The 23,260-nt window shown below is 46.7% G+C and overlaps 1 protein-coding gene across 3 annotated transcripts in view; it reads right to left on the bottom strand.

The window, feature by feature from the left end:
• DIAPH1 (diaphanous related formin 1) overlaps positions 1–22,387 on the bottom strand; it is a 231,586-nt gene extending 209,199 nt beyond the window's left edge. For all 3 annotated transcript variants that reach the window (XM_066590633.1, XM_066590631.1, XM_066590632.1), the window contains exon 1: positions 22,016–22,387. In XM_066590633.1, the coding sequence (XP_066446730.1) occupies positions 22,016–22,138 (123 nt within the window). In that variant the 5' untranslated portion in view covers positions 22,139–22,387. The remainder of the gene's footprint in view (positions 1–22,015) is intronic.
• Positions 22,388–23,260: the final 873 nt, after the last annotated feature.

Raw genomic sequence — 23,260 nt, 5'->3', positions numbered from 1 at the left:
ACACAGTTTCATTTGATTCCAAGTCCTTCGTGTTGCATTTTTTTTTTTTTGCCCATGAGTGTGTGAACCAACTGACACACGCCTGACTTAGGCCAGCTTCACACGGCCGTGTACGCATTTGTGCATGCCACTGCAAAGCTTTTGGCGCTATGAACGAGGTTTGTTTCGTGCATGTATTGGTATATTTGACTGTACTTTTTCTAGCCACAGGGCATATTCGTTTTCACGTGGCGAACAAACACATATCGAATGAAATGGCCAGTTAGTTCCAGATGTGTTTTTCCAGTGCAATTACTCAGCGTGTCACCAAAAAGGGTGCTATTCCTAATCAATAGCTTACAAACTTGTTAAAAACTCATACATTGATTTGAAGGAATGCTGCCATCCAATAGGTGGCGCTGGAGAGGTATTGTTTCATCTTCCTTGTTTGCTGATCTGAAGGAGATTTCACATTCCTTGTCACTGGACTAATTATTTACTGTTATGGTCATCCCTCCCTGCTATTGATCCCAACATGTCTGTGCCCTTTTACCCTCTGTCTCTGGTATTTATATAGTGCAAATTAAGTTCACCATGTTCGTGCCCTACCATGTGATCATGTGTATATATTAAATATGCCTTTAGATTTGTTCCATTAAGCCTGAAGAAGAACCCTGAGAGGTCTGAAAGCTCGCTATAACACCGTGAATTTTGTTAGCCATTAAAAAGGTATCATATCTACAAGATTACCTGGTTTCTCTGAGAACCATCACATTATCCTTGGGAATGATTTGTCAAACAACCGATCATTTGGAGAAGGTTTACAAATCACTCGGTGTGGAGAGGTCAATATGCACCCATCAGACAATACTGCATGTAGAAGGGTTTTGACTACTGACATGATCAGACCTGAAATCAGTATGACCAGACACCCAATCAGGAATCTAATGGCAATCATATAGTTGCTACAAACACGATTAACAATCGGAGGCTAAAATCTACACAGTGTGACGGTCCGAGCGAGTCTAGTCTTGTATGTACAGAATATATCGGTACCATAGAAGTATAAGGAAGACCATGGAGCTCTTCATACTTGAAGAAAAGTAGGTTAATCATAGAGTAGAAGATCCCAGCCATATTCTCCGTGGGAGGTAATATTACTGCCAATTCAAGTTAATCAAACCCAGCAGCTGTTAGATTACAATCATTTGCAGAGACAGTAAGAAGTCTCCAGGATTTCACCTCAAGAAAATCCACAAGTCACAATTTGAGCCTTCTGCTGCCATTATAAGAAAGTACTGAAGCTGGGGAAACGGGAAAGTATAAACACTTGGACTTGTGTCTTGTTGAGACCCCTCTGGCTTCAAAGACAACTTCTTGTAGAATGACTTGGATATTATTGCTCACTCTTTTCAGCTAATGTGGTGTTTTATTAAAAGAAAGTGATATTTTTTAAACGGAATCTGTCAGCTTGAACATCATGTTGTAGAGCAGGAGGAGCTGAGCGGATGGATATATAGTTTTATGGGGAAAGAGCCAGTAGAACTTGTATTACAGATTATTCATTTACATCTCTGCTCATTCTGAGCGGAACAGTCCAGTGGGCGGTCCTGGCCTACACAGACAGCTGTCAATCACTGATAGCTCCGCCCATTGGACTGTTCAGCTCAGAATGTGCAGGGATATAAATGAATAAAATACAAGTTATACTGAATCTTTCCCCATAAAACTATATATCAATCCGCTCAGCTCCTCCTGCTCTATAACATCATGCCTGCAGTTTGGACAGCACGTTTGAGCTGATGAATTCCTTTTAATTAAACAGCTTAGTTGGTGTAATTTGCTGTGCTGCTCACATGTGCTTTCTGTGCAGGCAAACAACCAGCCATCTGTACTACACAGAAGACAATGATGGAACCTGCACCTTATGTCTGGAGTAAATTGACACCAGGGCCGAATTCAGATGATCAATTTTGAGGTCATCAAGTTGTCCTTCCTCATAGTAGCTAGCCCGTTGACAAGAATTGCTGCTGTGTATCAACAGACAGACTAGAACATGACCCTACAACTCTATACTAGTGTGTGGGGTTTGGTTGGGGGTGTTGTAGAAGGTACATGAAGGATGCTCCAGCAACTGATCCACTTAAAGCCCCCTCTAATGAAAGTAGCTTCTTAAAGGGAGTGACTCAATAACCTATTGTATAAGTCAAGTTTCAATGTTACAAAGGGTTATTCAGTTATAAACTTGAGCCTTCAGGCCATATTCCCCCCCCCTCCCCCCTCCCCCCCACCCTACAGTTATATGCAGACAATAGAATTATAATGAAATCTACAATAAGAAAATAAAAACATTAGAAAATGTAATATGTTTCACTATGTGGTTTTAATTAGTAAGAAATATAGGAGATACACCCAAGAGGAGAATTCCGTATATTTTAAAGGGAAAGTAACATTTTCCAACAAGATAACGTTTTAATAAGAGGAAGCAAACAGACTAAAAAAATGTGGACGGTTCCCAGATTTTTTACCATATATGCCACAAAAAGTACCAAGGCAAAAGTTTAGGTAGAATTTCACGGAGCCCCTAAGTAGCCAACAACATCATAAGCTACGTGGGTATACCAGCGGCTTTTGCTGGGTCAGTATTTTACTGCGGCTGTATTTGGAGCCTGGCTTCAGTATGAGACCGGTCTGCCAAGGTCATTCCAACTTTTGTACTCACTAAAAGCAGGACAAACCTGAATTGTAGCCTGAGCCGTGTAGGTGCATCCTGCCCGAACTGCAAAAAGCATCATCTATACAGGAAGATCATGAACACTGGCCTGAACTCATGAAAGCTGTTACAAGAACAGACATGGTGTATCTATGTGGATCACCGTCCCTGGGAGCTTCCATCTTCAGAATTCCCCTTACAATGTCACCCGAATTTTGGGATGCACAATGCCAAATAGCTGCAAGAAAGTAGCCGAATGCAAAAGTGTGCAGGTTCTTTTATTTCATACAGAGCCCAATAAAACATGCCATATTTTTCTATGTATAGGATCTGACAAAAAAAACAAAAACACCACCTTCGTATAAATCTGGTGGTGTGCGTTTACACCATAAAGTACTTGTGGACCTCTTTGGCAGCAATATTCCAGCGTGGTACACAACAAAGCCGTGATATTTCTTACGTACATGAGCCCCAAGACATGATTAGAAACATGTACCAGTGAAGACATACAAGGATGGCGAACAAATGGATGCTGTGTCACAAGCTGGATGCTCTGCGCAGACACAGCCCGATTACCATAAATGAGCAAGTGAGTAGAAAGTACTAGAATAGTAACAGACCAAAAACACATGTAAAATAAAGTAAATCTTAGAAACTTTCCTTCTACTAATCACAGCCCCCAGAACTATGTGTGGGTCTGCATAATCTCTAGTAAATACACTAAAGATTATCATCATTATTTACTTTGGTTGATACAAAGTCCACAGAGATATATCTCATACCGATAAACTCTATAATAGAGCACCCAAAAAAACAGAGCCCACGGTGAAAGCAATCAGCATCACATATACAAACTTAATAGTGATAGTTCTTCAAAAAAAAATCTGTTAAATCGCTTGACAACCAGAATCTGATTGGTTGTGATGGAGTCTCAGAAAACATTTATCAACAGTAGCTTGAGAACAAAGAGAAAACACAAAAAAGTACCAGTCCGCAAGGGTTTGTAGGTACAAGGTTAGTAAGGGGTATCGAATCCTCCCCTTCCAGTTGTGTGGCGCTATAGGACGCACCTGTTTGACCAGAGAAGGCTAAAGGTCCGGTGGGGGTCCAAAGCAGCATTTATTGTAAGTAAAGAATACCATAAGGTTTCTAAGGTACATACTGTAAATGGGTATTATTGTATCTTGACGCCACCAGAAAGTCCTGGCGCCCCCTGTACTCGATCGGCTGCAGAATATGCTCCCCTGCAGGTCTTGGCTGCTCAGTACCCTCTCTGATTTCACCTTCCCGCTGATGCTCATAGAAGCGTTCAGATGTTGAAGCAACAGAAGTGGGCTGCAGCTCCGCTGCCAACACTGACCTCCTTCTTGCTGTCCCTCATAAGTTGATGGGCTCCTCCGGTCCTAGGAGCCTCCTGATGTTCAGCCCGCTGACCTCCACTGCTCAAAGTAAGCCAGATCACTGGCAGCACTCCTCCGGGTGTCCGCTCAACTGCTGCATGATGAACTCCCGCTTTTTTTGATAGTGCAGCTAGCACTTGCGTTTAGAGCAGCCGAAAACATGGTACCAAGTTGTGCCACGTTTTCAGCAGTGCTAAAAACCGCTGCCCATTCATTTCAATGGGCAACGTAGGGCTGAAAACGGCCAAAGCTAAAACATGCTCTCAAAGCGAAGCATTGAAGACGCTCACATCCGGACTGGTAACTAATGTCCTCATGCCGCTGGGCTCCTGACCACGGAACCAGACCCGACCTTGGACAGGAGGCCTTAATATACTTCTTGCCAGCTGCTCGGCACATTTCCCTCACTTTGGCCAAATATGTATACAAATAATTTCCAGCCTTTAGTTTTGCACCCTTTTTATGGATGAATGCCTACAGATCCCCATGATGCTGCGAGGTCAGGTCAATAAACACCCAGTCGGACCCGGGTCACTCAGCAATAATGCACCTATATTATATGTGGAAGGGACCTTGAGGAAATTGAAAAGTTATATTTAGTAAGAATTCTTCTGACCCCAACTTTATACCGTGGCCTGGCAGTTGTTGTCCCCCGTCGATACTACTGGCACAGGGATCATAGCATTACTAATACCTGGTAGTAGAGTGAAATCCATATAATTGATAGGCAAGGCCTCTCAGACAAGCGTACATAGCTGTACACTGTGAGCATACCTCTCACTGCGCGCACATGGCAATGACACGCGTACTTGCTGCGGGTTGATAATCCCCATTCACTATATTGGTGTGCGTAATACACACCAAGAGGCTGGTTTTTTTTTCTCGCGCTTTTTTCACGCTCTGTGTGAAAGGCATAGTTCTAGTCTATGGGAGATACTGTGTATTACGCACATAATACGCAGTGATCATACGCTCGCATGATGCCCTACACTAGGCTAAGAGCCAGATCACCGACACATGGAGTCTGTAATATTATGACATACTTGGCCCATGGCCTAAGTGAGGTTGTACGCTCTGACCTATAACCAGTATCATACAGCAGTGCGGATAATAAACCAGTGTGTTAGCAACATAGAATCCCAGTTGCAAAAACAGATTTTTCACTTTGTTTTATCCAAAACACTGTAGTCTAAAGGCCCATTTACACGCAACAATTATCACTCAAAATTCGTTCAAACGATGGCACATGAGCGATAATTGTTGCGATAATTGTTGCAAGTAAACGCTGCCATCATCCACTCTTAAAATCCATCATTCAGCTGGAGAGAAGATAACAGACCGCACGCTCTGTTATGCACGGGAGCGGCTGATTACATTGTATTCTGCCGATAGCTCCATTGATCTCACAAGGGCTATGTCCAGAGCTCAGACAACATGCTGGGCTTTGCAAACAGCTCCTGGAAGCTCATTTATATGCAAAGGAAGCTGATAAAGTGTTAATGGACGCTAATGTCCATTAACACTTTATGCAAAATGATTGCTAAAACAGTCAATCTTTCGGTAAAAAAATAAATAAATGTGAGGAAGGCAATGGCAAACCACTACTGCCAAGAAAACGTCACGATACAACATCACCCGAGGAATCAGTTATGACTCAGAGCTTGGATAAGGGGACTTAACATTACCGGGTTACAAAAACCCTTTTAAACATCATATTACAATCGGTCAATGAATAGATAGGAGTTTGGGACCTTCATCAAAGAGAAGAGCAGCCTGAAGGAGGGTTTATTTCTCTGGAGAACCCAGCACATACATCCAGAAATATCCAAGGCACCAAACATAGTAATCCAAGCCCTCCCCGAGCATGGCCGCCGGGCGTGGGAAAGACTATTTCCATCCAGCAGTAAGGATCAGAACTCCAGGATTTATCAAGTTATTAAAAATATTAAAGTTACTGGATAGGGGATAACTATGTGCAGGATGGGGGAATGGCTTCTGGGACCCCTACCAATTACAAATATGGGGGTCACCCTGTGTGACTATAGCAGTGGCCAACGTAAGCGCTACCATTCATCCCTATGAGACTGCTGGAGATGGAGTTGAAGCCTTGAGATAAGGGACAATTTTCAATCTTGGCACAAACTCTTCAAGAGCGTTCTCAGCAAGTCAGTGGAGGCGGGTTTGCAAAATAGATTCTGTGAAGGATTTTACATGGATTTCACAGTCTGAAGCTCTTAGCCAGAGTAGCGGATGGAAATAGTTTTCCTTATTTCAGTCCACATCGCGCACATAGATGGACAACATAAAAGTTACCCGACGGCAGTGGCTGCAGGTGAGGTGAACACTGCCAGGTACCACGGGTGGTTACACCGGACATTATGTGAACAGTAAGGCTGGGTTCACACAGGGCGGAATCCCACCAGAAATCTCACGGTTTTGACGCAGGTTTTAGAGCGGCTTAGCCACATGCTTTTCCATTGCGGACGGCCCTCCCACGGAGAGGAGCGTGGCCGGAACAGGGGGGGGGGGGGGGGGGGGGAGACATGCTGCGGCCGGGGAATTCGTGCCGCAGCACCAGCTTTGCCGCGACGGATTGGCTTCAAGACCCATTTACACATAACTATTGTCGTTCAAAATTCGCTCAAAAAGAACAAAAGTGCGCGATCATCATGACATCGAAACGCACGGCCATCGTGCACTTTTCATTTCTCACTCCATTTTGGCATGCATAAAAATCATCGCTGTTCGCTCAATTCTCGTTACGTATAAATGCTCCCCGCCTCACAAAATGTGAGAAGTGAGTGATTCTCAGTGCGTGAGAATCACTAGCGGCAACGTCACCCGCTTGTTAAAATAAGGACCGTCCTGTGTAAAAGGGGCATTCTGATCATTAGGCCTAAGCTTCCAGACTAGGCTGTTATGAAAGTGTTAATTACCCAAAGAGCAATCCAAACACTCCAAAGTGTGAGGAGCAGAATGTGAATAACTTGATGGAAACGTCCCAAAGTCTACGGCAAATTAATATACAAAGGTCTCCTCTGCCCAGTAGTCCCAAAATATCAATGCAGCATTGGTAAAATAAGTATACAGAACACGTTGGACCCAAGAAGTTATTATTAGGGAACATTCTCTAATAATAAAATCCCAACGACGAACAGTCCATAATCCTAATACATTACATAAAGTATAAGCGGAGATACAGTATAGTGAACCCACTGCAGCTGACATGGTCGGTTGGACAAGAGACAAGTCATGCAGACATGACAGCAGCAGCCAACGGTTGGCATTCTGCAAGTTATTTACACAAGGCAACCATCACTGCAGTCACCAGATCCCGCTAAACGATGAGACACTCCGTATAGGACTTCACCCGGAGACCGGACGGCCTAGACTACCGCGCTCCAGCTACAAGAGCGTTCTCAGCAGATCCTGACCTAAGGGCCCATTTACATGCAAGGATAATTGTTCAAAAAAAAAATAGGTTTTGAGCGATTGTTTTGCATAATTTGCCAATTGACACTAATGTCCATTAGCTGCTTATCACCTTCATTTGCATGTTAGTGAGCCTCCAGGAGCTGTATGCAGAGAACAGCAGGTGGCCTGTTCTCTGCATGAAGCTCTATTGTTCTGCCATTGGGCTGACACAGGCTCTTTGTTGAATACAATGTAATCAGCACTCCTGTGGAAGATTCAGCACCAGGGACAGCAAACACAGCACTTAGACTGTGTTATCTTCACTCTGGCTGAACGATGGATTTTATACACAGCTAAAAATAATCGTTTAGCCAAAGAGTGAAAGACGGAGCATTTACACACAATGATTATCGCTCAAACATTGTGTGTAAATGGGCTTTAACATATAGAATGTGTAATGGGGGTAATAATAATCTTTATTTGTATAGCGCAAACTTATTCCGCAGCGCTTTCAGGTATGGATAAACGAAGTGTAGAAGAAATGGAAATAAATAAAACACTACACATTTTTTGAAAGTGGGTAATCAGAACAGGATCTGAAAAATAAAATAGCCATCCCAACCTTTATTGGTTGGAATTTTTTTTTGCCGCTTTATGAAAAAGTGAATGCCATACTGTGGTGCGTTTTGTGCCTCCAAAAAGCCTCAGAATAGAGGTACGGCGCCACAGATGTATGGGGGTTGGCACAGACACCAGGATTATTTTTATTTTCCTGTGCAACTTTAATGAAACAAAAATGTAACCTTTGACGCTTCCCTACCGCCTGCAAGTTAGTATGGACCTTCCGGCTTCACGTCACTGAGAGGGCTCAATGTCCAGAAGCCAGGGTCGCAGGACTGACGCACGGCATCTCCAGTCTGAGCTAAAGATGTCAATTACAAGTATGGAGGGGAGCGAGCATGGACAACTTCGGGTTCCACTTGGCTTTTCGTCAACAACCGCTATGGATGGCCACTGGATGTGTCACCAAAGTCAATGGTCAGACAACCTCTTAAAAATGGTTTTCTGATATTAGAGATATTGAAGCACAAGTCATCAAAATGTGGGATGCTCATCAGATTTCACGGTTCGGAAACAAACCAGAAAAGTCTCAGAAAAATTAATCGATTAATGAAATTAATTCAAAATTAATCACTCAGGCCCTACTGGGCACTGCAGTCCCTTCAGAGAGCTACTTGGTAAGGGGTGGGGTGGGGGGGCTCAGCCATCAATCCACAGACTCAATATGTATAACCTATCCTACAGATAGGCCATCAACACTGAAGAGTCCAGGAAAGCCCCTTTAGCTCAGTTCACTCCAAAGGCCGCACATACCACTCCATACTGCACACAATGAGAGACCAACACCACTGCGAATAAAGAGAACTAGAAACCCCTGTCTATTGGCGGTAGATCCGGAGATTAGCATTGTTCTGCAGATCTCACTGATTAGGAAATCCACAAACACAACAAGAGACAATTTACAAGGTTGGCAATCAGCCCTAAAGGCTGCAACCCAAGATAAAAGGCGGCTGCCGACTCCGGAAGGTTGTGACAACCTTAACCAACTTATGGCGCTTCAGGTCACATGGCAGTAATATAAAAGGCAACTCCATTATTGCCATACACACGGACATGCCCTGCCCAAATGTACACGCTTTAAGGACAAGTACACATATCACGGACGTCTTCCGCATAAAAAAATCTGTACCAAAATCCATAATGCAATCTGCAATCGCCTTTGTTGTGGATTGAGCTCCATGTTTCACGCAATGTTTTGCAAAGAATGAAATCCACTGTGAAAATCCGCAGCCCGACTCCAACCCACCGGGCATCATTTCTGATGCAAGTCAATGGGATTTGTCAAAACTCCATCCATCAATATTGTACTTTGCAGTGGGATTCCGGTGGGCATTCTGCAGCCGGCCATAAGGACACTTCATGCTTCAGGACATTTCAGTCAACACAAACTAAGAACATAGGAACGTCCCCATGAGATGGTTGGCCATGGGGGTAAAGCCCTAAAATGAAATGTGTGGGAAATAAAGAAGCAGAACGCGGATTCTATCTCATTAGGGTTCACCTTTCAATACTTAAAGAGGTGAACCTGAAGGACCTGTTAGGAGGCTTACGTCCCTCATACGTCACTCTACTCCGCTTGATTGGTTCATTGGAAGAGACTGAATCTGGTCCGTTTGGCCAGCAGTTTTATGTTACACTTAAAGGGGTTGTCCCGCGGCAGCAAGTGGGTCTATACACTTCTGTATGGCCATATTAATGCACTTTGTAATGTACATTGTGCATTAATTATGAGCCATACAGAAGTTATAAAAAGTTTTTTACTTACCTGCTCCGTTGCTAGCGTCCTCGTTCCCATGGAGCCGACTAATTTTCGCCCTCTGATGGCCAAATTAGCCGCGCTTGCGCAGTCCAGGTCTTCTCCTGTTCTCTATGGGGCTCCGTGTAGCTCCGTGTAGCTCCGCCCCGTCACGTGCCGATTCCAGCCAATCAGGAGGCTGGAATCGGCAATGGACCGCACAGAAGAGCTGCGGTCCACGGAGGAAGAGGATTCCGGCGGCCATCTTCACAGGTAAGTAGAGAAGTCACCGGAGCGCGGGGATTAAGGTAAGCGCTCCGGTAAGCTTTCTGTACGTCCCTGCATCGGGGTTGTCTCGCGCCGAACGGGGAGGGGGGGGGGGTTGAAAAAAAAAAAAAACCCCGTTTCGGCGCGGGACAACCCCTTTAAGCAATGCAAAATGTTTACTACCAACTTTGTTTTGCATGGTTATTTCCCTTATATGACCCAACAATGTCAATCATCATGTTTTGAGAAAAAGAAAAAAACATTTATAAATAAAGAATTTATTTAAAAAAGAAAAGAGTGCCAGACTTAGCATGACTGGTCCGTTATTCTTTGCGGAAATCACTGACACGTTGGAACGGTTTGCAGTGCCCCAGTTTGATGGCAGTGTGATCTGTCAGCAGGTTGGCACCCCTCTGCCCTAGGCTACGGGATTTCTTGCCTAGATATTTCCATGGATGGAAGCAATGACCCCCCCCCCCCCCCCCACGCTCTCCAGACCAGTCACCATTGGATTTTTATTTCAGGAGGTTTGGGAAGAAACGGTCCACAATGTTCATATTCAAAACAGCAATCAGGAAAGTTGTTGAATAGGTCAGTCCTGGTTTTCTTGGTGAAGTGTGGCAGGAAGTGGAGGACCGCTTAGATGCTTGCAAAGCCACCAACGGAGCCACATAGAACTTACGATAAAGATGTGGAGAAGTGCATTTGAGCTGTTCTTTAATTTGGTAGCGGTAGTTTTAACTAAGATATCCAATAAACAAATCAAAGGGGTTGTTCCATGACAGGTTTCAGCTGTTATAAACAGAGTGCAGTCATGGCTCGTCCTGAAGTCTATGGCAGCGGTGCCCACATATACACCACCACTCCATTCACTTCAATTGACTTGCAGGAAGCTGCCTGCTAATAGGTGGTGCTGCAGAGGTATTGTTCCATCTCCCTTATTTGCATATTACCCAGAGGAGCATGAATGGCCTTATAAGTTTCCTCACTCCCTTTTAGGTGCTCTTCCTCAGGAAAAAAAGATTGTGTTCCTGACCCACATCCCAGGCCCCTCACTAGCCAAGCCAGAAATCTACTGCACACTGATGAGGGGCAAACACCCCGAAACAGCTGTCTGTGTATGGATTCTGGTTTGCTTTTGAATTCCTAGTCATTGTTACAAGGCTTGTATAAAGAGTCTAACATTGACTTGCAAGAACGCTGCCTTCCAATAGGTGGTGCTGCAGAGGTATAGTTTTATCCCCTTTATTTGCACTCACTTCAATGGTGCAGCCAGAAATAGCTGAGTCAGCTAACTTCGGCGGCCCCATTGTAGTGAATGAAGCTGTAGTGCACATGTGTGGCCACCACTAGCATACACTTTGGGATGAGTCACGATTGGACTTTCTACATAAGTAAAACCTCTCATGCGACAACGCCTTAGAGGGCAAACACCTTTTTTGGAAAAAAAGAAAATGCCGCATACAAAAACAAAGTAACAATTTACGACGGCGACAAAGGTCAACAAAAGTCTATTTCTAACAATAGAACTTTGCTAAATCGCCCGAGCGTTAAACATAAAAGTTGAATAAAATTACAGGTCTGTCAAGAAATGCTCTTTTGTTGTTCGCCGGCGCCGCGGCGCGCACCGGCTGTAAATAATTTAACAGGCACTTAATACAAATGTCTTTTGTTCTCTTTAAGTTGTGTTCTGCTCCAACTTAAATAAGTGTTTACATCTTTTAATTGAGATAATAGTTTAGTATTAAGGCATCCGGCGAGACCGTACAATTAATGGTGGCTTAACCCCTTCTGGCCCAGAGAACTTGTGTCAGACTGGAAAAAGCACCAAGATGTGCATCTAAGAATCCGGCGACACGGCTGATGAACAGACACGGCAAGGGTTTAATTATCGGGGAGGTGCCATGTTGTGTGCGCCCGGGTAATGATAGCGAGGACAAGGAAAAACTAACTGGAGAACACATGAATAATCCTCTGAGGGAACACGTGGGCAGATAGGTGGGGCATCCAGGAACTGAAAGCTGGCATGGGATTTCATACCAGTGTTTAATAAAGTTTTCACTTTGGGTTTTCTGACTTTTTTTGCTGTGATAATTACAAAACTATGACAAGAGTAAACGCCACAAAATACACATCACCCGCGGACATCACATGAGAACGCAGCGGACCTTTACATTTACGGTTGTTTTAGCGGGGTGGTGTGCCATTGCCCTCCCCAGTCATCTTTTAACCCCCAGCAAGCTGGGTACTCATTTTACTGACCTCAGAAGGATGGAAGGCTGAGCCAACCTTGAGCCGGCTACCTGAACCACGCAAGGATTGAACACGCAACCTTCAGGTCGTGAGCGTGAGCTTAGGACTGCATTTCTGCTGGCCATGAGTAGGCAAGTATAGCAGGGGGTGTAGCACCACTGTTTAAGGAAAGACTTAGGCCCCCTGTCCACGGCAATGTATTTTTTACCGCCGGCGAATCACGTCGGACGACGCTTCCCATAGCATTGCTATGGAAAGCGTCGGCACCTGTCCACGAGCGGAGAACCATTGCGATTCTCCGCTTGCGGGGGCAATTCGCAGGATGCTGTGAATTGCCCCGATTCTCTGTGGTCAGCCTGTCTATTAGATAGGGCTGCCCGGCGGAGATTCGGCGGTGGCTACCGCATCGCACGTGGACAGCCGGCCTAATAAGGGATTCTCCTACGAAAATTAAGTTCTAGACTGACTATCTCTGGCAGTACCTTTCATTCAGGCAGGCTCTGAAGCCCTGTCCTCGGCAGAGGTCCCATCAGTGGTCAGACCTCCTGTAATCAGCAAGTTATCGCCGACCCTGCAATCGTTCACTTTTCAAACGCCATTTATTTTATGCAGGCAAAAAAAATAAATAAATCATCGTTGGCTCGTTCACTAATCCCCTACCCTATGGTTGGGGGGATAACTTTATATTGTGTCTGCCAACACTTTTAAGGCCCCTTGCTTGATCATCGAGCCCTGTGAACGCGCCCAGATTGGCTGAAAAAGTTCTTGTTCAATGGCTGATCAAGTCTTTTACATAGCCCCCCCCCCCCCCCCCCCACACACACTCCAAAAAAAAATATCATTGTCCACAGTAAATCTTCCCCTGTAAAGACGCGCTGTGCCGCCAACATTCGGGATCTCCGGCGGATCTTTCAGAGCTTTACTGCACATCTGCAGGCAGATCCACACGGGAATTTAGAGTCATTTAATGGAGCAAATCTGCCTTAAGAACTGGCGTGCCGATGCTTTTTCTCTGCAGTACGGATTTCATGCCCCTAGACAACGCAGAAGGAAACAGAAATGTAGTTTGTGAGCTTCTCGCACCATACGCTCCACCTGTCGCTGAGTGACATGGAGAGGTATAACCTGTCCAAGAGCCGCGCAGAACATTGGGGTTGTGCACCTCTGATGCTGAAGCCGCTCCAATGGTGCAGGTAGCCCAAGTGCTGCTGGGGGTACAGCGATGGGATAATGCCCCGACCCCACCGCTATGTAATTACACACTGCGGCAAACCCTATGCTGTACCCAGCAATATCCGCATCATCACTGGTATAAACAATTATTGTCTGCGAGCCAAGGTGAAACTAAACTCTCCGATGAATGGGGAGAAAATATTTAATGCTGTATATGCTTCAGTTACCATGGAAACCACACTTCACCTATGACATATCATTACTGGCTGACATACATATGAGAACACACCTATATGAATACTTAGCAAAAGCGGATAACGGCCCTATTAGATGGAACGATTACGGTTCAAACGAGCGAAAGTGAACGATAATCGTTTGGTGCAAACAGACCCAACGTCACCTTGAGAGGAGACGGCGCCATCACGACAAGTCACCAAAACGCAAAATAAAGGACTAATGTCACACTGGATCAACAGAAAAAGGTCCAGCAGAACTCTGAGGCTCAGCGGACGTCCCAGCGGATCCACAAGTCAATGGGGCAAGTCAGCCTGCGGCCATCAGATGTGAATGTCAGGCGCCACGCCAGGAACGGATACGGATTACTTTTCCACAACTCCGATTTTCTGCTGCAGAATTATTACCTGGGAAACGTAAGCATTTATTAAAACAGACAAGAGTGGTGACAGATGCTCTGTAGGATCTCTGCTTGCTGTTTGTTAATGGGAGCATTCCGTTTGTACATCCAGAATACAGTCAGACGCTCTTCTGTGAGCGGAACACGTTACATAGTTTGCTACATTGTATCAGAGTATCAGAAGATATGAGCGGCCGGTGCTAATAGCATCTCCTACAATAGATTCAGATGCTGTAAGCTCGGAGACCTCCCCAGCGGGGGTCCGGGTACTCCCCACCTCCATAGTATGACCTCCATTAGCTCACATCAGGACTGGATACTTTCACTGCGGAATTCCTTTGCATTGAACAGGCTCAGCGGACTACATGTAGCATAAGGCCCAATTCACACAGCGGTTTCCACGTTTAAGAATTCCAGTGGGATCACCATATTGTTCACAGCGGAGCCTTGGACTTCCAGGGACAGCGGCCGTGGATGCGCACACAGATTAGCCGCCCTCAATGGGGCCAACCTGCGTGTGGAGAACCCATCATGGATTCCATGTCATGAAGTGACAAGTCGCAAAAATACCCAAATTAAGGGCTCATTCACACAAAGGGTATTTTCACTGCGTATTAGGCACGTGATGTATGGCCGCGTGATACGTGGCGAATGGAGTCAATAAAAGTACATGGATTTTTATTGATCCATTCACGTTAACGTGTAAACACTGCGTGTGAAAAAGACTGCAGCATGATCTATGTCACAGCGCCATTCTTTTCTATGTGCACAAAGTATTGCCCTGGGCTATAACAGCTCACCCCATGTAAATGGTCCTCACTACCCTAAGTTGTCTGAGCAAGGCACCACTTCTATAGGCACAGAGTATCTCCACACGACCAGAGTTATCAGAGCGGGTCCCTTCTCACACATTAGTCACAGCAGGACTAACACCTCCACTCCGGTTCCGATCTACGCCCACGGTGCACCCAATGCAGACAGGAAACTACATACAAGCAGAGTATTGCCATCTGCCACACATGGTGACGCTGGGTCATATTCTTTTTTTTTACATATATTCTCATTTTAGTCTGTAATTTTTTTACTTATTTTCGTAACTTTTTGTTAACATATATGTTCCACATGACATCATAAATCCTCGGGGGGGGGGGGGAGGGGGGTTGATTCACGTTGAAATGGAGAAAAAAAAAACAAAAAAACTAGTTTTTCAGTATAGCTGGGGCATTCCCTGTAGTGTCAGCAGACCCAGACCAACTCTGCCAGCAACTACTAAAACCCTGCAGCGCTGCCGTGGCAGAGGGCACCCGGCAATCATGTGATCAGCAGGTTGAATAGCGGAAGCGGCACTTTCACCTTTATTAACTACTTAGCGCTCTTTGAGTACCATGTAGCCTGCAAGAGAGAAGGCAGAAAGGGTTAAAAACATCTTATGTCTTCTCCTCCGAACCCTCAGCTGTGACCAACAGCCAGGGGCCCGACCTGTTCCTGCTACATTGCAGGAGCTTTAATCCCACGCCAAACGGTTTACCATCGGACAGGATTAAAGCCCAGGACCAAGCGCCGTAAGTTTACAGCTCCTTATTGGGTTACATGTATGCTGCAGTTATGGCAAGTGAGGACTAGCAGGAAGAACATTATTTTGTTTCTCTCTTAGGCCCAATGGCCACAGATGGAAATTCTGTGGCGAGATTCTGCACCCGCCGTTGCATGGTGCCATAGGATTGCATTAGTTTATGCAATCCTATGCTGACAGCCGCAATTTGACCGCGTGAAAACTTGCACGGTGTTAAAATCGCAGCATGTCCTATTTCTGTGCGGACCTCGCACAGAAACGTCACTGCTCACGCTCCGGCTCCGCTCTGTGTGGCTGTGCGCCAGCTGAAACATCGCAAAGTGGAGAGAGAAGACACCGGACAGGTAAGCGGGAAGTCAATGCAGGGGCACGGGTGGCATCCCGCTGCGTGAATCTCACAGTCTGAATCCAACCCAGCCGTGGGCAAGAGGCCTAAGAGCAATAACTTTGGTAATACCATACCCAGTATTTTGCATCAGTGCCTGCGAGCCAAAAGCAGGACTGGGTCCAACATACAAGAGATGCAAATCCTTCCATTTTACTTTTTCTCTACAGTTTGCGATATTGGATTTTGGCTTAGAAATACTGATCCCAAACCCCGCCCCGGGGTGAGAGCTGCGGAGGCCGCCTTCACATCCGTATACCATACTTTGTAATACAGAGCTAATGTTACTCTACGAGTCTGTAGAATTGCTTATTGTATAGGCAGGTGACAACGCAGCATGCACTACATTCAGCTATTCTGTGCGTTGAAGTCTCTGGGGAGTGCTTCACAGCGAGCGCCGGCTGTCATTGGCTGATGTGGTGCTCAATTAACCAATCAGAGCATTAGCTTGCTGCAGGCGGGGTATTTAAGCCCCACTACCAGGAAGAACTGCTCTGGTCGGCGTTCAGGGGAACATAGTAGCCTGCAGCAGCGCCACCGGCCATTGCAGGGGACCCGAATACCGACTGCTAGGTATTATAAGACACCCCCGAAAATAAGACACTGTGCCTCTTTTGGGGCAAAAATTAATAAGATTGTCTTATTTTCAGAGAAACATGGTAGTAGCTTCTTCTCGCCCTCTTGTTACTTGTAGTCCTTTGTAACGTGCACCTCCAGCTAACCTCATTCTACAAGTCTCTTCATGCAGTAAACCTCGTGTGGATTTAGAATTTGACCTCAAATTCCTCAAGTGCCGTGTTGTGACTGCAGCGACAGCCCCGGCCGCTGCACCGCCATGTAGGAACCCTGTCATCACCTGAAACCCGGCCAATAAGAAGGTCTACTTATTCTGTGACTGCAGGAACAGCCTCCGCCAATATTACAATTGTAGTCTCTGCATTCCTGACAGATTGTCCGACGGCTCGGGCTGCAAGAAGAACATTTCCTGGGAGATTATTAGGAAATTCCTCGTTCTGACTGCAGCGAAGCGGCTTCCCAGTTCTGTGCAAGTGGAGATTAATCATTCTAAGAGCTATATTCTAGTAACGGGCCGGAGCCCGACGGCCACAGCGGCCACAAGGCCAGTCCACGAACTGCAGTGGGCCTTTGTATTCAGTGGCCGGATGATACTAGCGACTGCGTCCGGTCCAGCTGATCTCCCCTGCCAAGAGTCTACAGCGACAGCACTAGTTGTCCCCTCCACGTGGTCCTATGTTAGACGAGGCCGATGCGCCCTGCAGTCCACGACTTTACAGATCGTATATCAAGACCTCCAAAACAAAAAGGATGAAGCCGTTCTTGGACTGTAAGTGGAAATATACTACATATAGATAAAAAACTATAAATGTAGTTTGTTTTTTCTCTTATTTGCGCTTTTTACCCCCCAAGGCCGCTCTCACACAAGGCGCTTTTCGCAGCGGCATCCTGAATGCTGCGCTAAGCGCGGTACAACACGCCACGGATTTCCATGTGGCTTTGCAGGCCAGCGCTCGAACACGGCATTTCTAACACAGTGATTTTCGAGCGCTGTCTGCTATTTTTGCACTTTTTAATGCGCCTCATCACCCATCACAGTGATGGGATGTGTTAAAAAACACATGCGTTCGAAAGCGCAGTGCGAAGTCGCGGTAAGATGCCGCAATTTCATCCAGCATTTCTGAATGCATGTGCGAGAACAGCCTAGTAAACAAAAAAAAAAAAGAAAAAAATTCAGTGAAAAAAAAATTAAATAATAAGTCCAATATGTCTTGGAAAAAAGTGCTGAAAAAATAATTTTGGCAGCTGAAGAAAAAAAATAAACCGGGCCGTAAAACTACCACATGGGCAAAGTAGTATCTGGTCCTTTTGGACCGAAACACCCTGGCCTTAAGAGGTTAAAGTCTACCAAGTGTGGGAAACTAGAAGAACCAGTTCCCAATCATTACAGGGCAGGTCTTGCGCATCGCAGGGACTATTTTTGGAATATGTTGTCAACTGGCATTTATTCTGAGCCGTGCTCCCCCCCCCCCCACTCACCTTTGTAATCACATCAGGGTACATCCACATACATGTAATAAGTACGCTACATCCCATATACACATCCCCTTTACACGGGAACCCTGACTGGCACTTCGGAGCCACGGCGCCCGCTTTACTAACTCAGAGCTACTCTGGGAAAAGTTTTTATAAAGTTTTTGTCTATGTACAATGTGTATAAAGTGCGCGGTAGAGCAGTCCTCACACTCCCTGATCGCTGTACTCCGCGGTCCCCCAACGTCCCACATGATCTCCACTGCGACTTACCAAATCCAACTGCAGACCAAAAGTCACTTTACTAATTCCCAGGATATGCACATTGGGGCTCTCATTGGAATGAATGAAGGGAAGAACTTCCAGGCGGCGCAGCAGATGCTTCAGGACATCATATGGGACGGCGGGCGACGCAGCCATCGATGGGGCATTACTGCGCCAGCAGCACTTTACGCCCATTGTACACCAAGGAAATGCTAACCTTCTGAGGAGCGCTACTATACAGGAAGGTTCCAGGCAGACCTTATACATTATGCTGTGCCCAGCGCAGGGTGGCACCTGACAAAGGGGTGAATCCTTGTGCACCCCCTCCGTACTGGGCATAACAGAGTATGCCTTTGGCCCACATTGTCCCTTCAAAGGGTTCAGTAAGTCATATGCCAATGGGTGAGATCATACATAGACCTCAAAGCAAATTTGGGGTTCTGCAACATTAAGCCTGCGGTGTCATAAAACCCCATCATGTTACTATCCAAAAAGATACATTTGTCTTGGGGAAGGATTTGCATACATAAAGGCTATTCCCATCTAACACTGCTATCCTCACCCGTCCTTAGTTGTGGCCCCACCACCCCCGGGCCAGGAGGAGGGAAGCAGTTGGGATTAGTGAAACTACGTTTTTGCCTCTAACTCCCATAGAAGTCAATGGGAGTTACAAAAACAGCGTAGTCCAGCAGCGCTCGGCTGTCTTATGCAGGTGTGAGCACTCCTTGAAGTGGGTTCTCAGGAACTGTAGAACGGGTAAAAAAAAAAGGATAATCCGTATTTAACTAGAAAATTGTCATTTTTAGCTTTCAAGGGAAAACCCTCTTTACGCTTCTTCAGTCAGAGGGGAAATTCATAAAACAATTTAAGCCAGAATACTGGTATTAGGAAGTTTAAAATTTTTGCGCAAATTCCACGTCCACTTGTAACATTTTCAGTTTTTCAGCATTTCCCATCCCCCTCGCCAGGTCTGTAGAGGGCGTGTGGGGTGCAATTTACACCAGAAACTAGAGCAGAATTCTATGCGGCCGGCCCAAGATGTAAAAAACGGAATAAGGGCCTTACCCTTTAACAAGGGGCGACAATCGGACGCCTGCATGAGCGCTGATGTAACTGGTAAGGTCGCTAACGCTCCTGCAGAGCGTTTACACGGACACACTGTGCTGCTGGATTTCGGGCGTCACCTTCTATATGGTTTGAACGAATTTTGAGCGATAATCGTTACGTGTGAACGGCTCATTATACCCAATTACATTTAGGGCCCCTTACTGCAGCATCAGCCATCTAAGACCAGCGGCGCAAACACCAGTCTTAAGGCCCATTTAGACGACGATTATCGCTCAAAATTCACTCAAAAGCCGTCTTTTAAGCGATAATCGTTGTGTGTAACAGCACTGACCGTGCAGTCTTCGTTAAGCCGTCGCTCATTGTTGTCTTTCAGGCAGGGTTCACACTGGGCGTATTCCCGCCGGAAATCCCGCGGTTTGGCCGCAGCAAAAACCGCGAGATTTCCGCCGGGAGAACCACCACGGAAAAACCTGCGGCGGCTTTGCAGCGGCCCGGCCGCTCGCTTTTCCGTTGCGGCCGGCGCTCCCATAGAGGAGAGCGCGGCCGCGACGAAAGTAAACAATAAATAGACATGCTGCATCTTTTGAAACCACGGCTGCCGCAGCTTCAGCCGGACTTGCCGCAGCGGATTGGCCGTCCCGTGTGGACGAGATTTCTGAGAAACCTCGTCCACATGGCTGGCTAATGCCGAGATTAGCGGCCGCGGGCGGATTTGCTGCGGCGAAATTCCGCACGGCAAATCCGCCCTGTGTGAACCCAGGCTAAGTGTGCTGAAGGACAACAATGAGCCTTATCAGGGATTCACAGCTGATACTATTGTTTCAGCTATATCCCGTCCCTGATGACAGGCTTGGTATGAAGAACAGAGCGGTCCAGCTGTGTTCTTCATACTCCACACGGAGTGCATGGCTGAATGACAACCAGGCGCTCCGTGCAGAAAACATCTGGATGAAGAAAATAAGCGGGGACACCCCGCCTGTCTTCTGCATCCTCTGCCCCGAGCGCTTGGCTACAGCCAGTCGCTGGAGCAGGGGAACAGCTGGATGCAGAAGACATGTGGGACCCCCCTGCTGGTCTTCTGCATCCTCCGCTGGCAGCGCAGGGTGATCACTCAACATTTGAGCGATCATCTTGCGCTGTAAATGACACAACGATTGTCGCTCAAAAGACATCTTGAGCTATAGTCGTTGTGTGTAAATGGGCCTTCAGTTAGGGCGCACATGAGCACGTCTTCCTGCAATTTTTTCTTTTACAAGTCTTTTTAGCGGCTTCTTTTGGTCAGAAGTCGGCTGTTTTGATTACCATTTTTTCTCTTCTAGGAAAGCCTACGGGAAAAAACAGGCTTTTTGTGTTTTGGTATTTACTTGACTTTAATGGAAGCCGTCTGCGCAGAGTCCACGCAGGAACAGCGCATGCTGGGATTTTTCCTCCACGAACAGAAAAAAGCGATTTTCAATATATGTTACGGGCGGCATTCTCTGCGGAATCTGGAGGCGGGCGTCCACTCTCGATTCCACAATGCAAACCCACCGGAGTGCAGCCGGCCGAAGGGACATCACTGCGCGGCGGTATTTCATCCCATATTTTAACGCACGGACAGCTGGACCCTCAGACGCGGGTGTGATCGAGCCCCCCGCCCGCTGGGACAGCTCCTGCTCTCAGTACAAGGTAACCTTCCTGCCGACACAAGTCACATGACGCAACTTTTTAAAACTTACAAAACTATTTCCTGCAGTTTCACCAACATCACAAGTGGCTGCAGACATTGCCCAACATCTCCACCGCCCTCTACAGCCGTGCCACCTGCACCACGGCCCAATGTCATCGGCTGCCAGCGCCGTCCCCCAACACAGCGGCTCCAGAAGGGCGACCATCCAAACAGCAGATCTGTCCGCGAAACCAAGTCGCCGCGTCCAGAAAACAGGCATGAATGGCGACGGCCGCAGGGTCCCACTCATATCACTGATCGCTCTGCAGATACATTTGCGTAATCTACAAGCGGTGGACGGCGACATCCTCGCGACAGTCGCTCTCCATAGAGGTCAACGAACAGCGGGAGGGACAGACAAGTGGCGATTCCATTGAGTAACATTTAACTTAAAGATGTATTTTGGGACTTTTTTCGGACTTTTTTCCTTGATGACCGACAGGTGATCCCCCGGTGGATCCCCACTGATCAGCCAGTTCCTGGGTCAGTGCGCCTGCAGGACCAACCCCGGCGGCTGCGCTACGGTCAGTCCTAGGGATCAGCGGCGATCCAACCAGCCAGCCCCCATCGGTCATCGATAGAAAAAAGAATTTAAAAAAAAATGTAAAAGTCCCGGAATATCCCTTTAAGTTGCCAAAAAGTCGAAGTAGCAGACAGCAACTTCACCTGGGGGGGGGGCAGGGAATTCCCGCACAAGCCCCTCCCACCCAGGAGACATTTCCGGTAGTCACTCAGCTGAGGGGCTCCCCTTTAAGTCCCTGTCACTCCGTCTGACTTACGAATTTCTTGGACTTCTCCCCGGCTCCTTCCTCCGGGTTCTTCAGCTTCTTCTTCTCCTTGGTGCTCTTGGTGGGAGCAGGAGGTCCCCCTCCATAGCCGCCCCCCCCGGCCGGAGGATCCATGCCGCCGGCTCCCTGTCCCCAGAGGCCTGGCTGGGCCGGTAATGAAGCTCCGGGATGTGCAGTGAGCGCTGCCTCCTAATCCCGCGGCTCTGCGCTGAGTGCTCGGCGTGCGCCCCCCGGGCCCCGGCTATGTCCCGCACTCGGCGCTGCCTCCCCCTGCAGTACACGCTGACCGGGCCTCATTAGCATAAACTCTGCATATTCATGAGCAGGCGCGCAACAGGCGACCCATTCACAGATGAGGGCGGAAGAAAGGGCAAAACTCCACTTTGAAATAAGTTCTTCCTCAGCACTTCCGGTTTCGGAGCAGCCTAACTCGTGACACGGGGAGGGAGCAGGAGAAATCCCGCTCGTTCGCAGTATTTTGTTTTCTAAATTTGATCTTTTTAATGTAAATAGCATTACATAAAATAGTGTTTCTATGGAATTCATTGAAATCTACTGTCGTTGGTTTAGTTCGGGGGAATATTGGAATGTACCATTTCAAGTTGACGTCCGTGACGCAAAGTAGGTGTGTTGATAATCTATAAACGCACCTACAGCGCCATCTGCTGCCTAGAAGGCGGAATGCACGCTGTAATTTATGCGCAGCGCTTCTGATTGTTTTATACTCCTTTTTACTTACACAGTGATTCGCTGACGAGGAAACCCAAACATTCCCCAATAACTGTTCATGTGTGTATTGTTCCCTAGGAAAAAGTCACATAATGGTTCAGAGAGAAACATACCAAAATTCGAAAGTAATAAAAAGAGACTGTCACCATCTTTTTTGACCCCCGCTGAGGGCAGCACAAAGTGGTGACAGTCATGCTGATTACAGTGACATGTCTGCTGTGTGGATCTGTGCAGTAGTTTTGGAGAAACTTGCCTTTTATCAGCAGCACACGCATAGAGGACTACAAGAAGTAGTCCTGGATATTCATGAGCTGCAGCTAGCCACCCCCACCCCCACCTCCAGCCAATGATTGGCAGCTGTCTGCCTAGTAGGACTCCTTATCTGCACCCCCAATAAGCACACAATGGAACCTATTGATTTCACATTTCCGTATTTTATGCGCGCATTTTAGCCGTGCCAAAAATTGTAGCATGCTCTACATTTGTGGGTCCCCATAGAATACAATT

Source organism: Eleutherodactylus coqui, chromosome 2, assembly GCF_035609145.1.
Source record: "Eleutherodactylus coqui strain aEleCoq1 chromosome 2, aEleCoq1.hap1, whole genome shotgun sequence".
NCBI classification, from domain to species: Eukaryota; Metazoa; Chordata; class Amphibia; order Anura; family Eleutherodactylidae; genus Eleutherodactylus; species Eleutherodactylus coqui.
The sequence above is the reverse complement of the archived record's forward strand: the minus strand, read 5'-3'. Positions and strand labels throughout refer to the sequence as shown.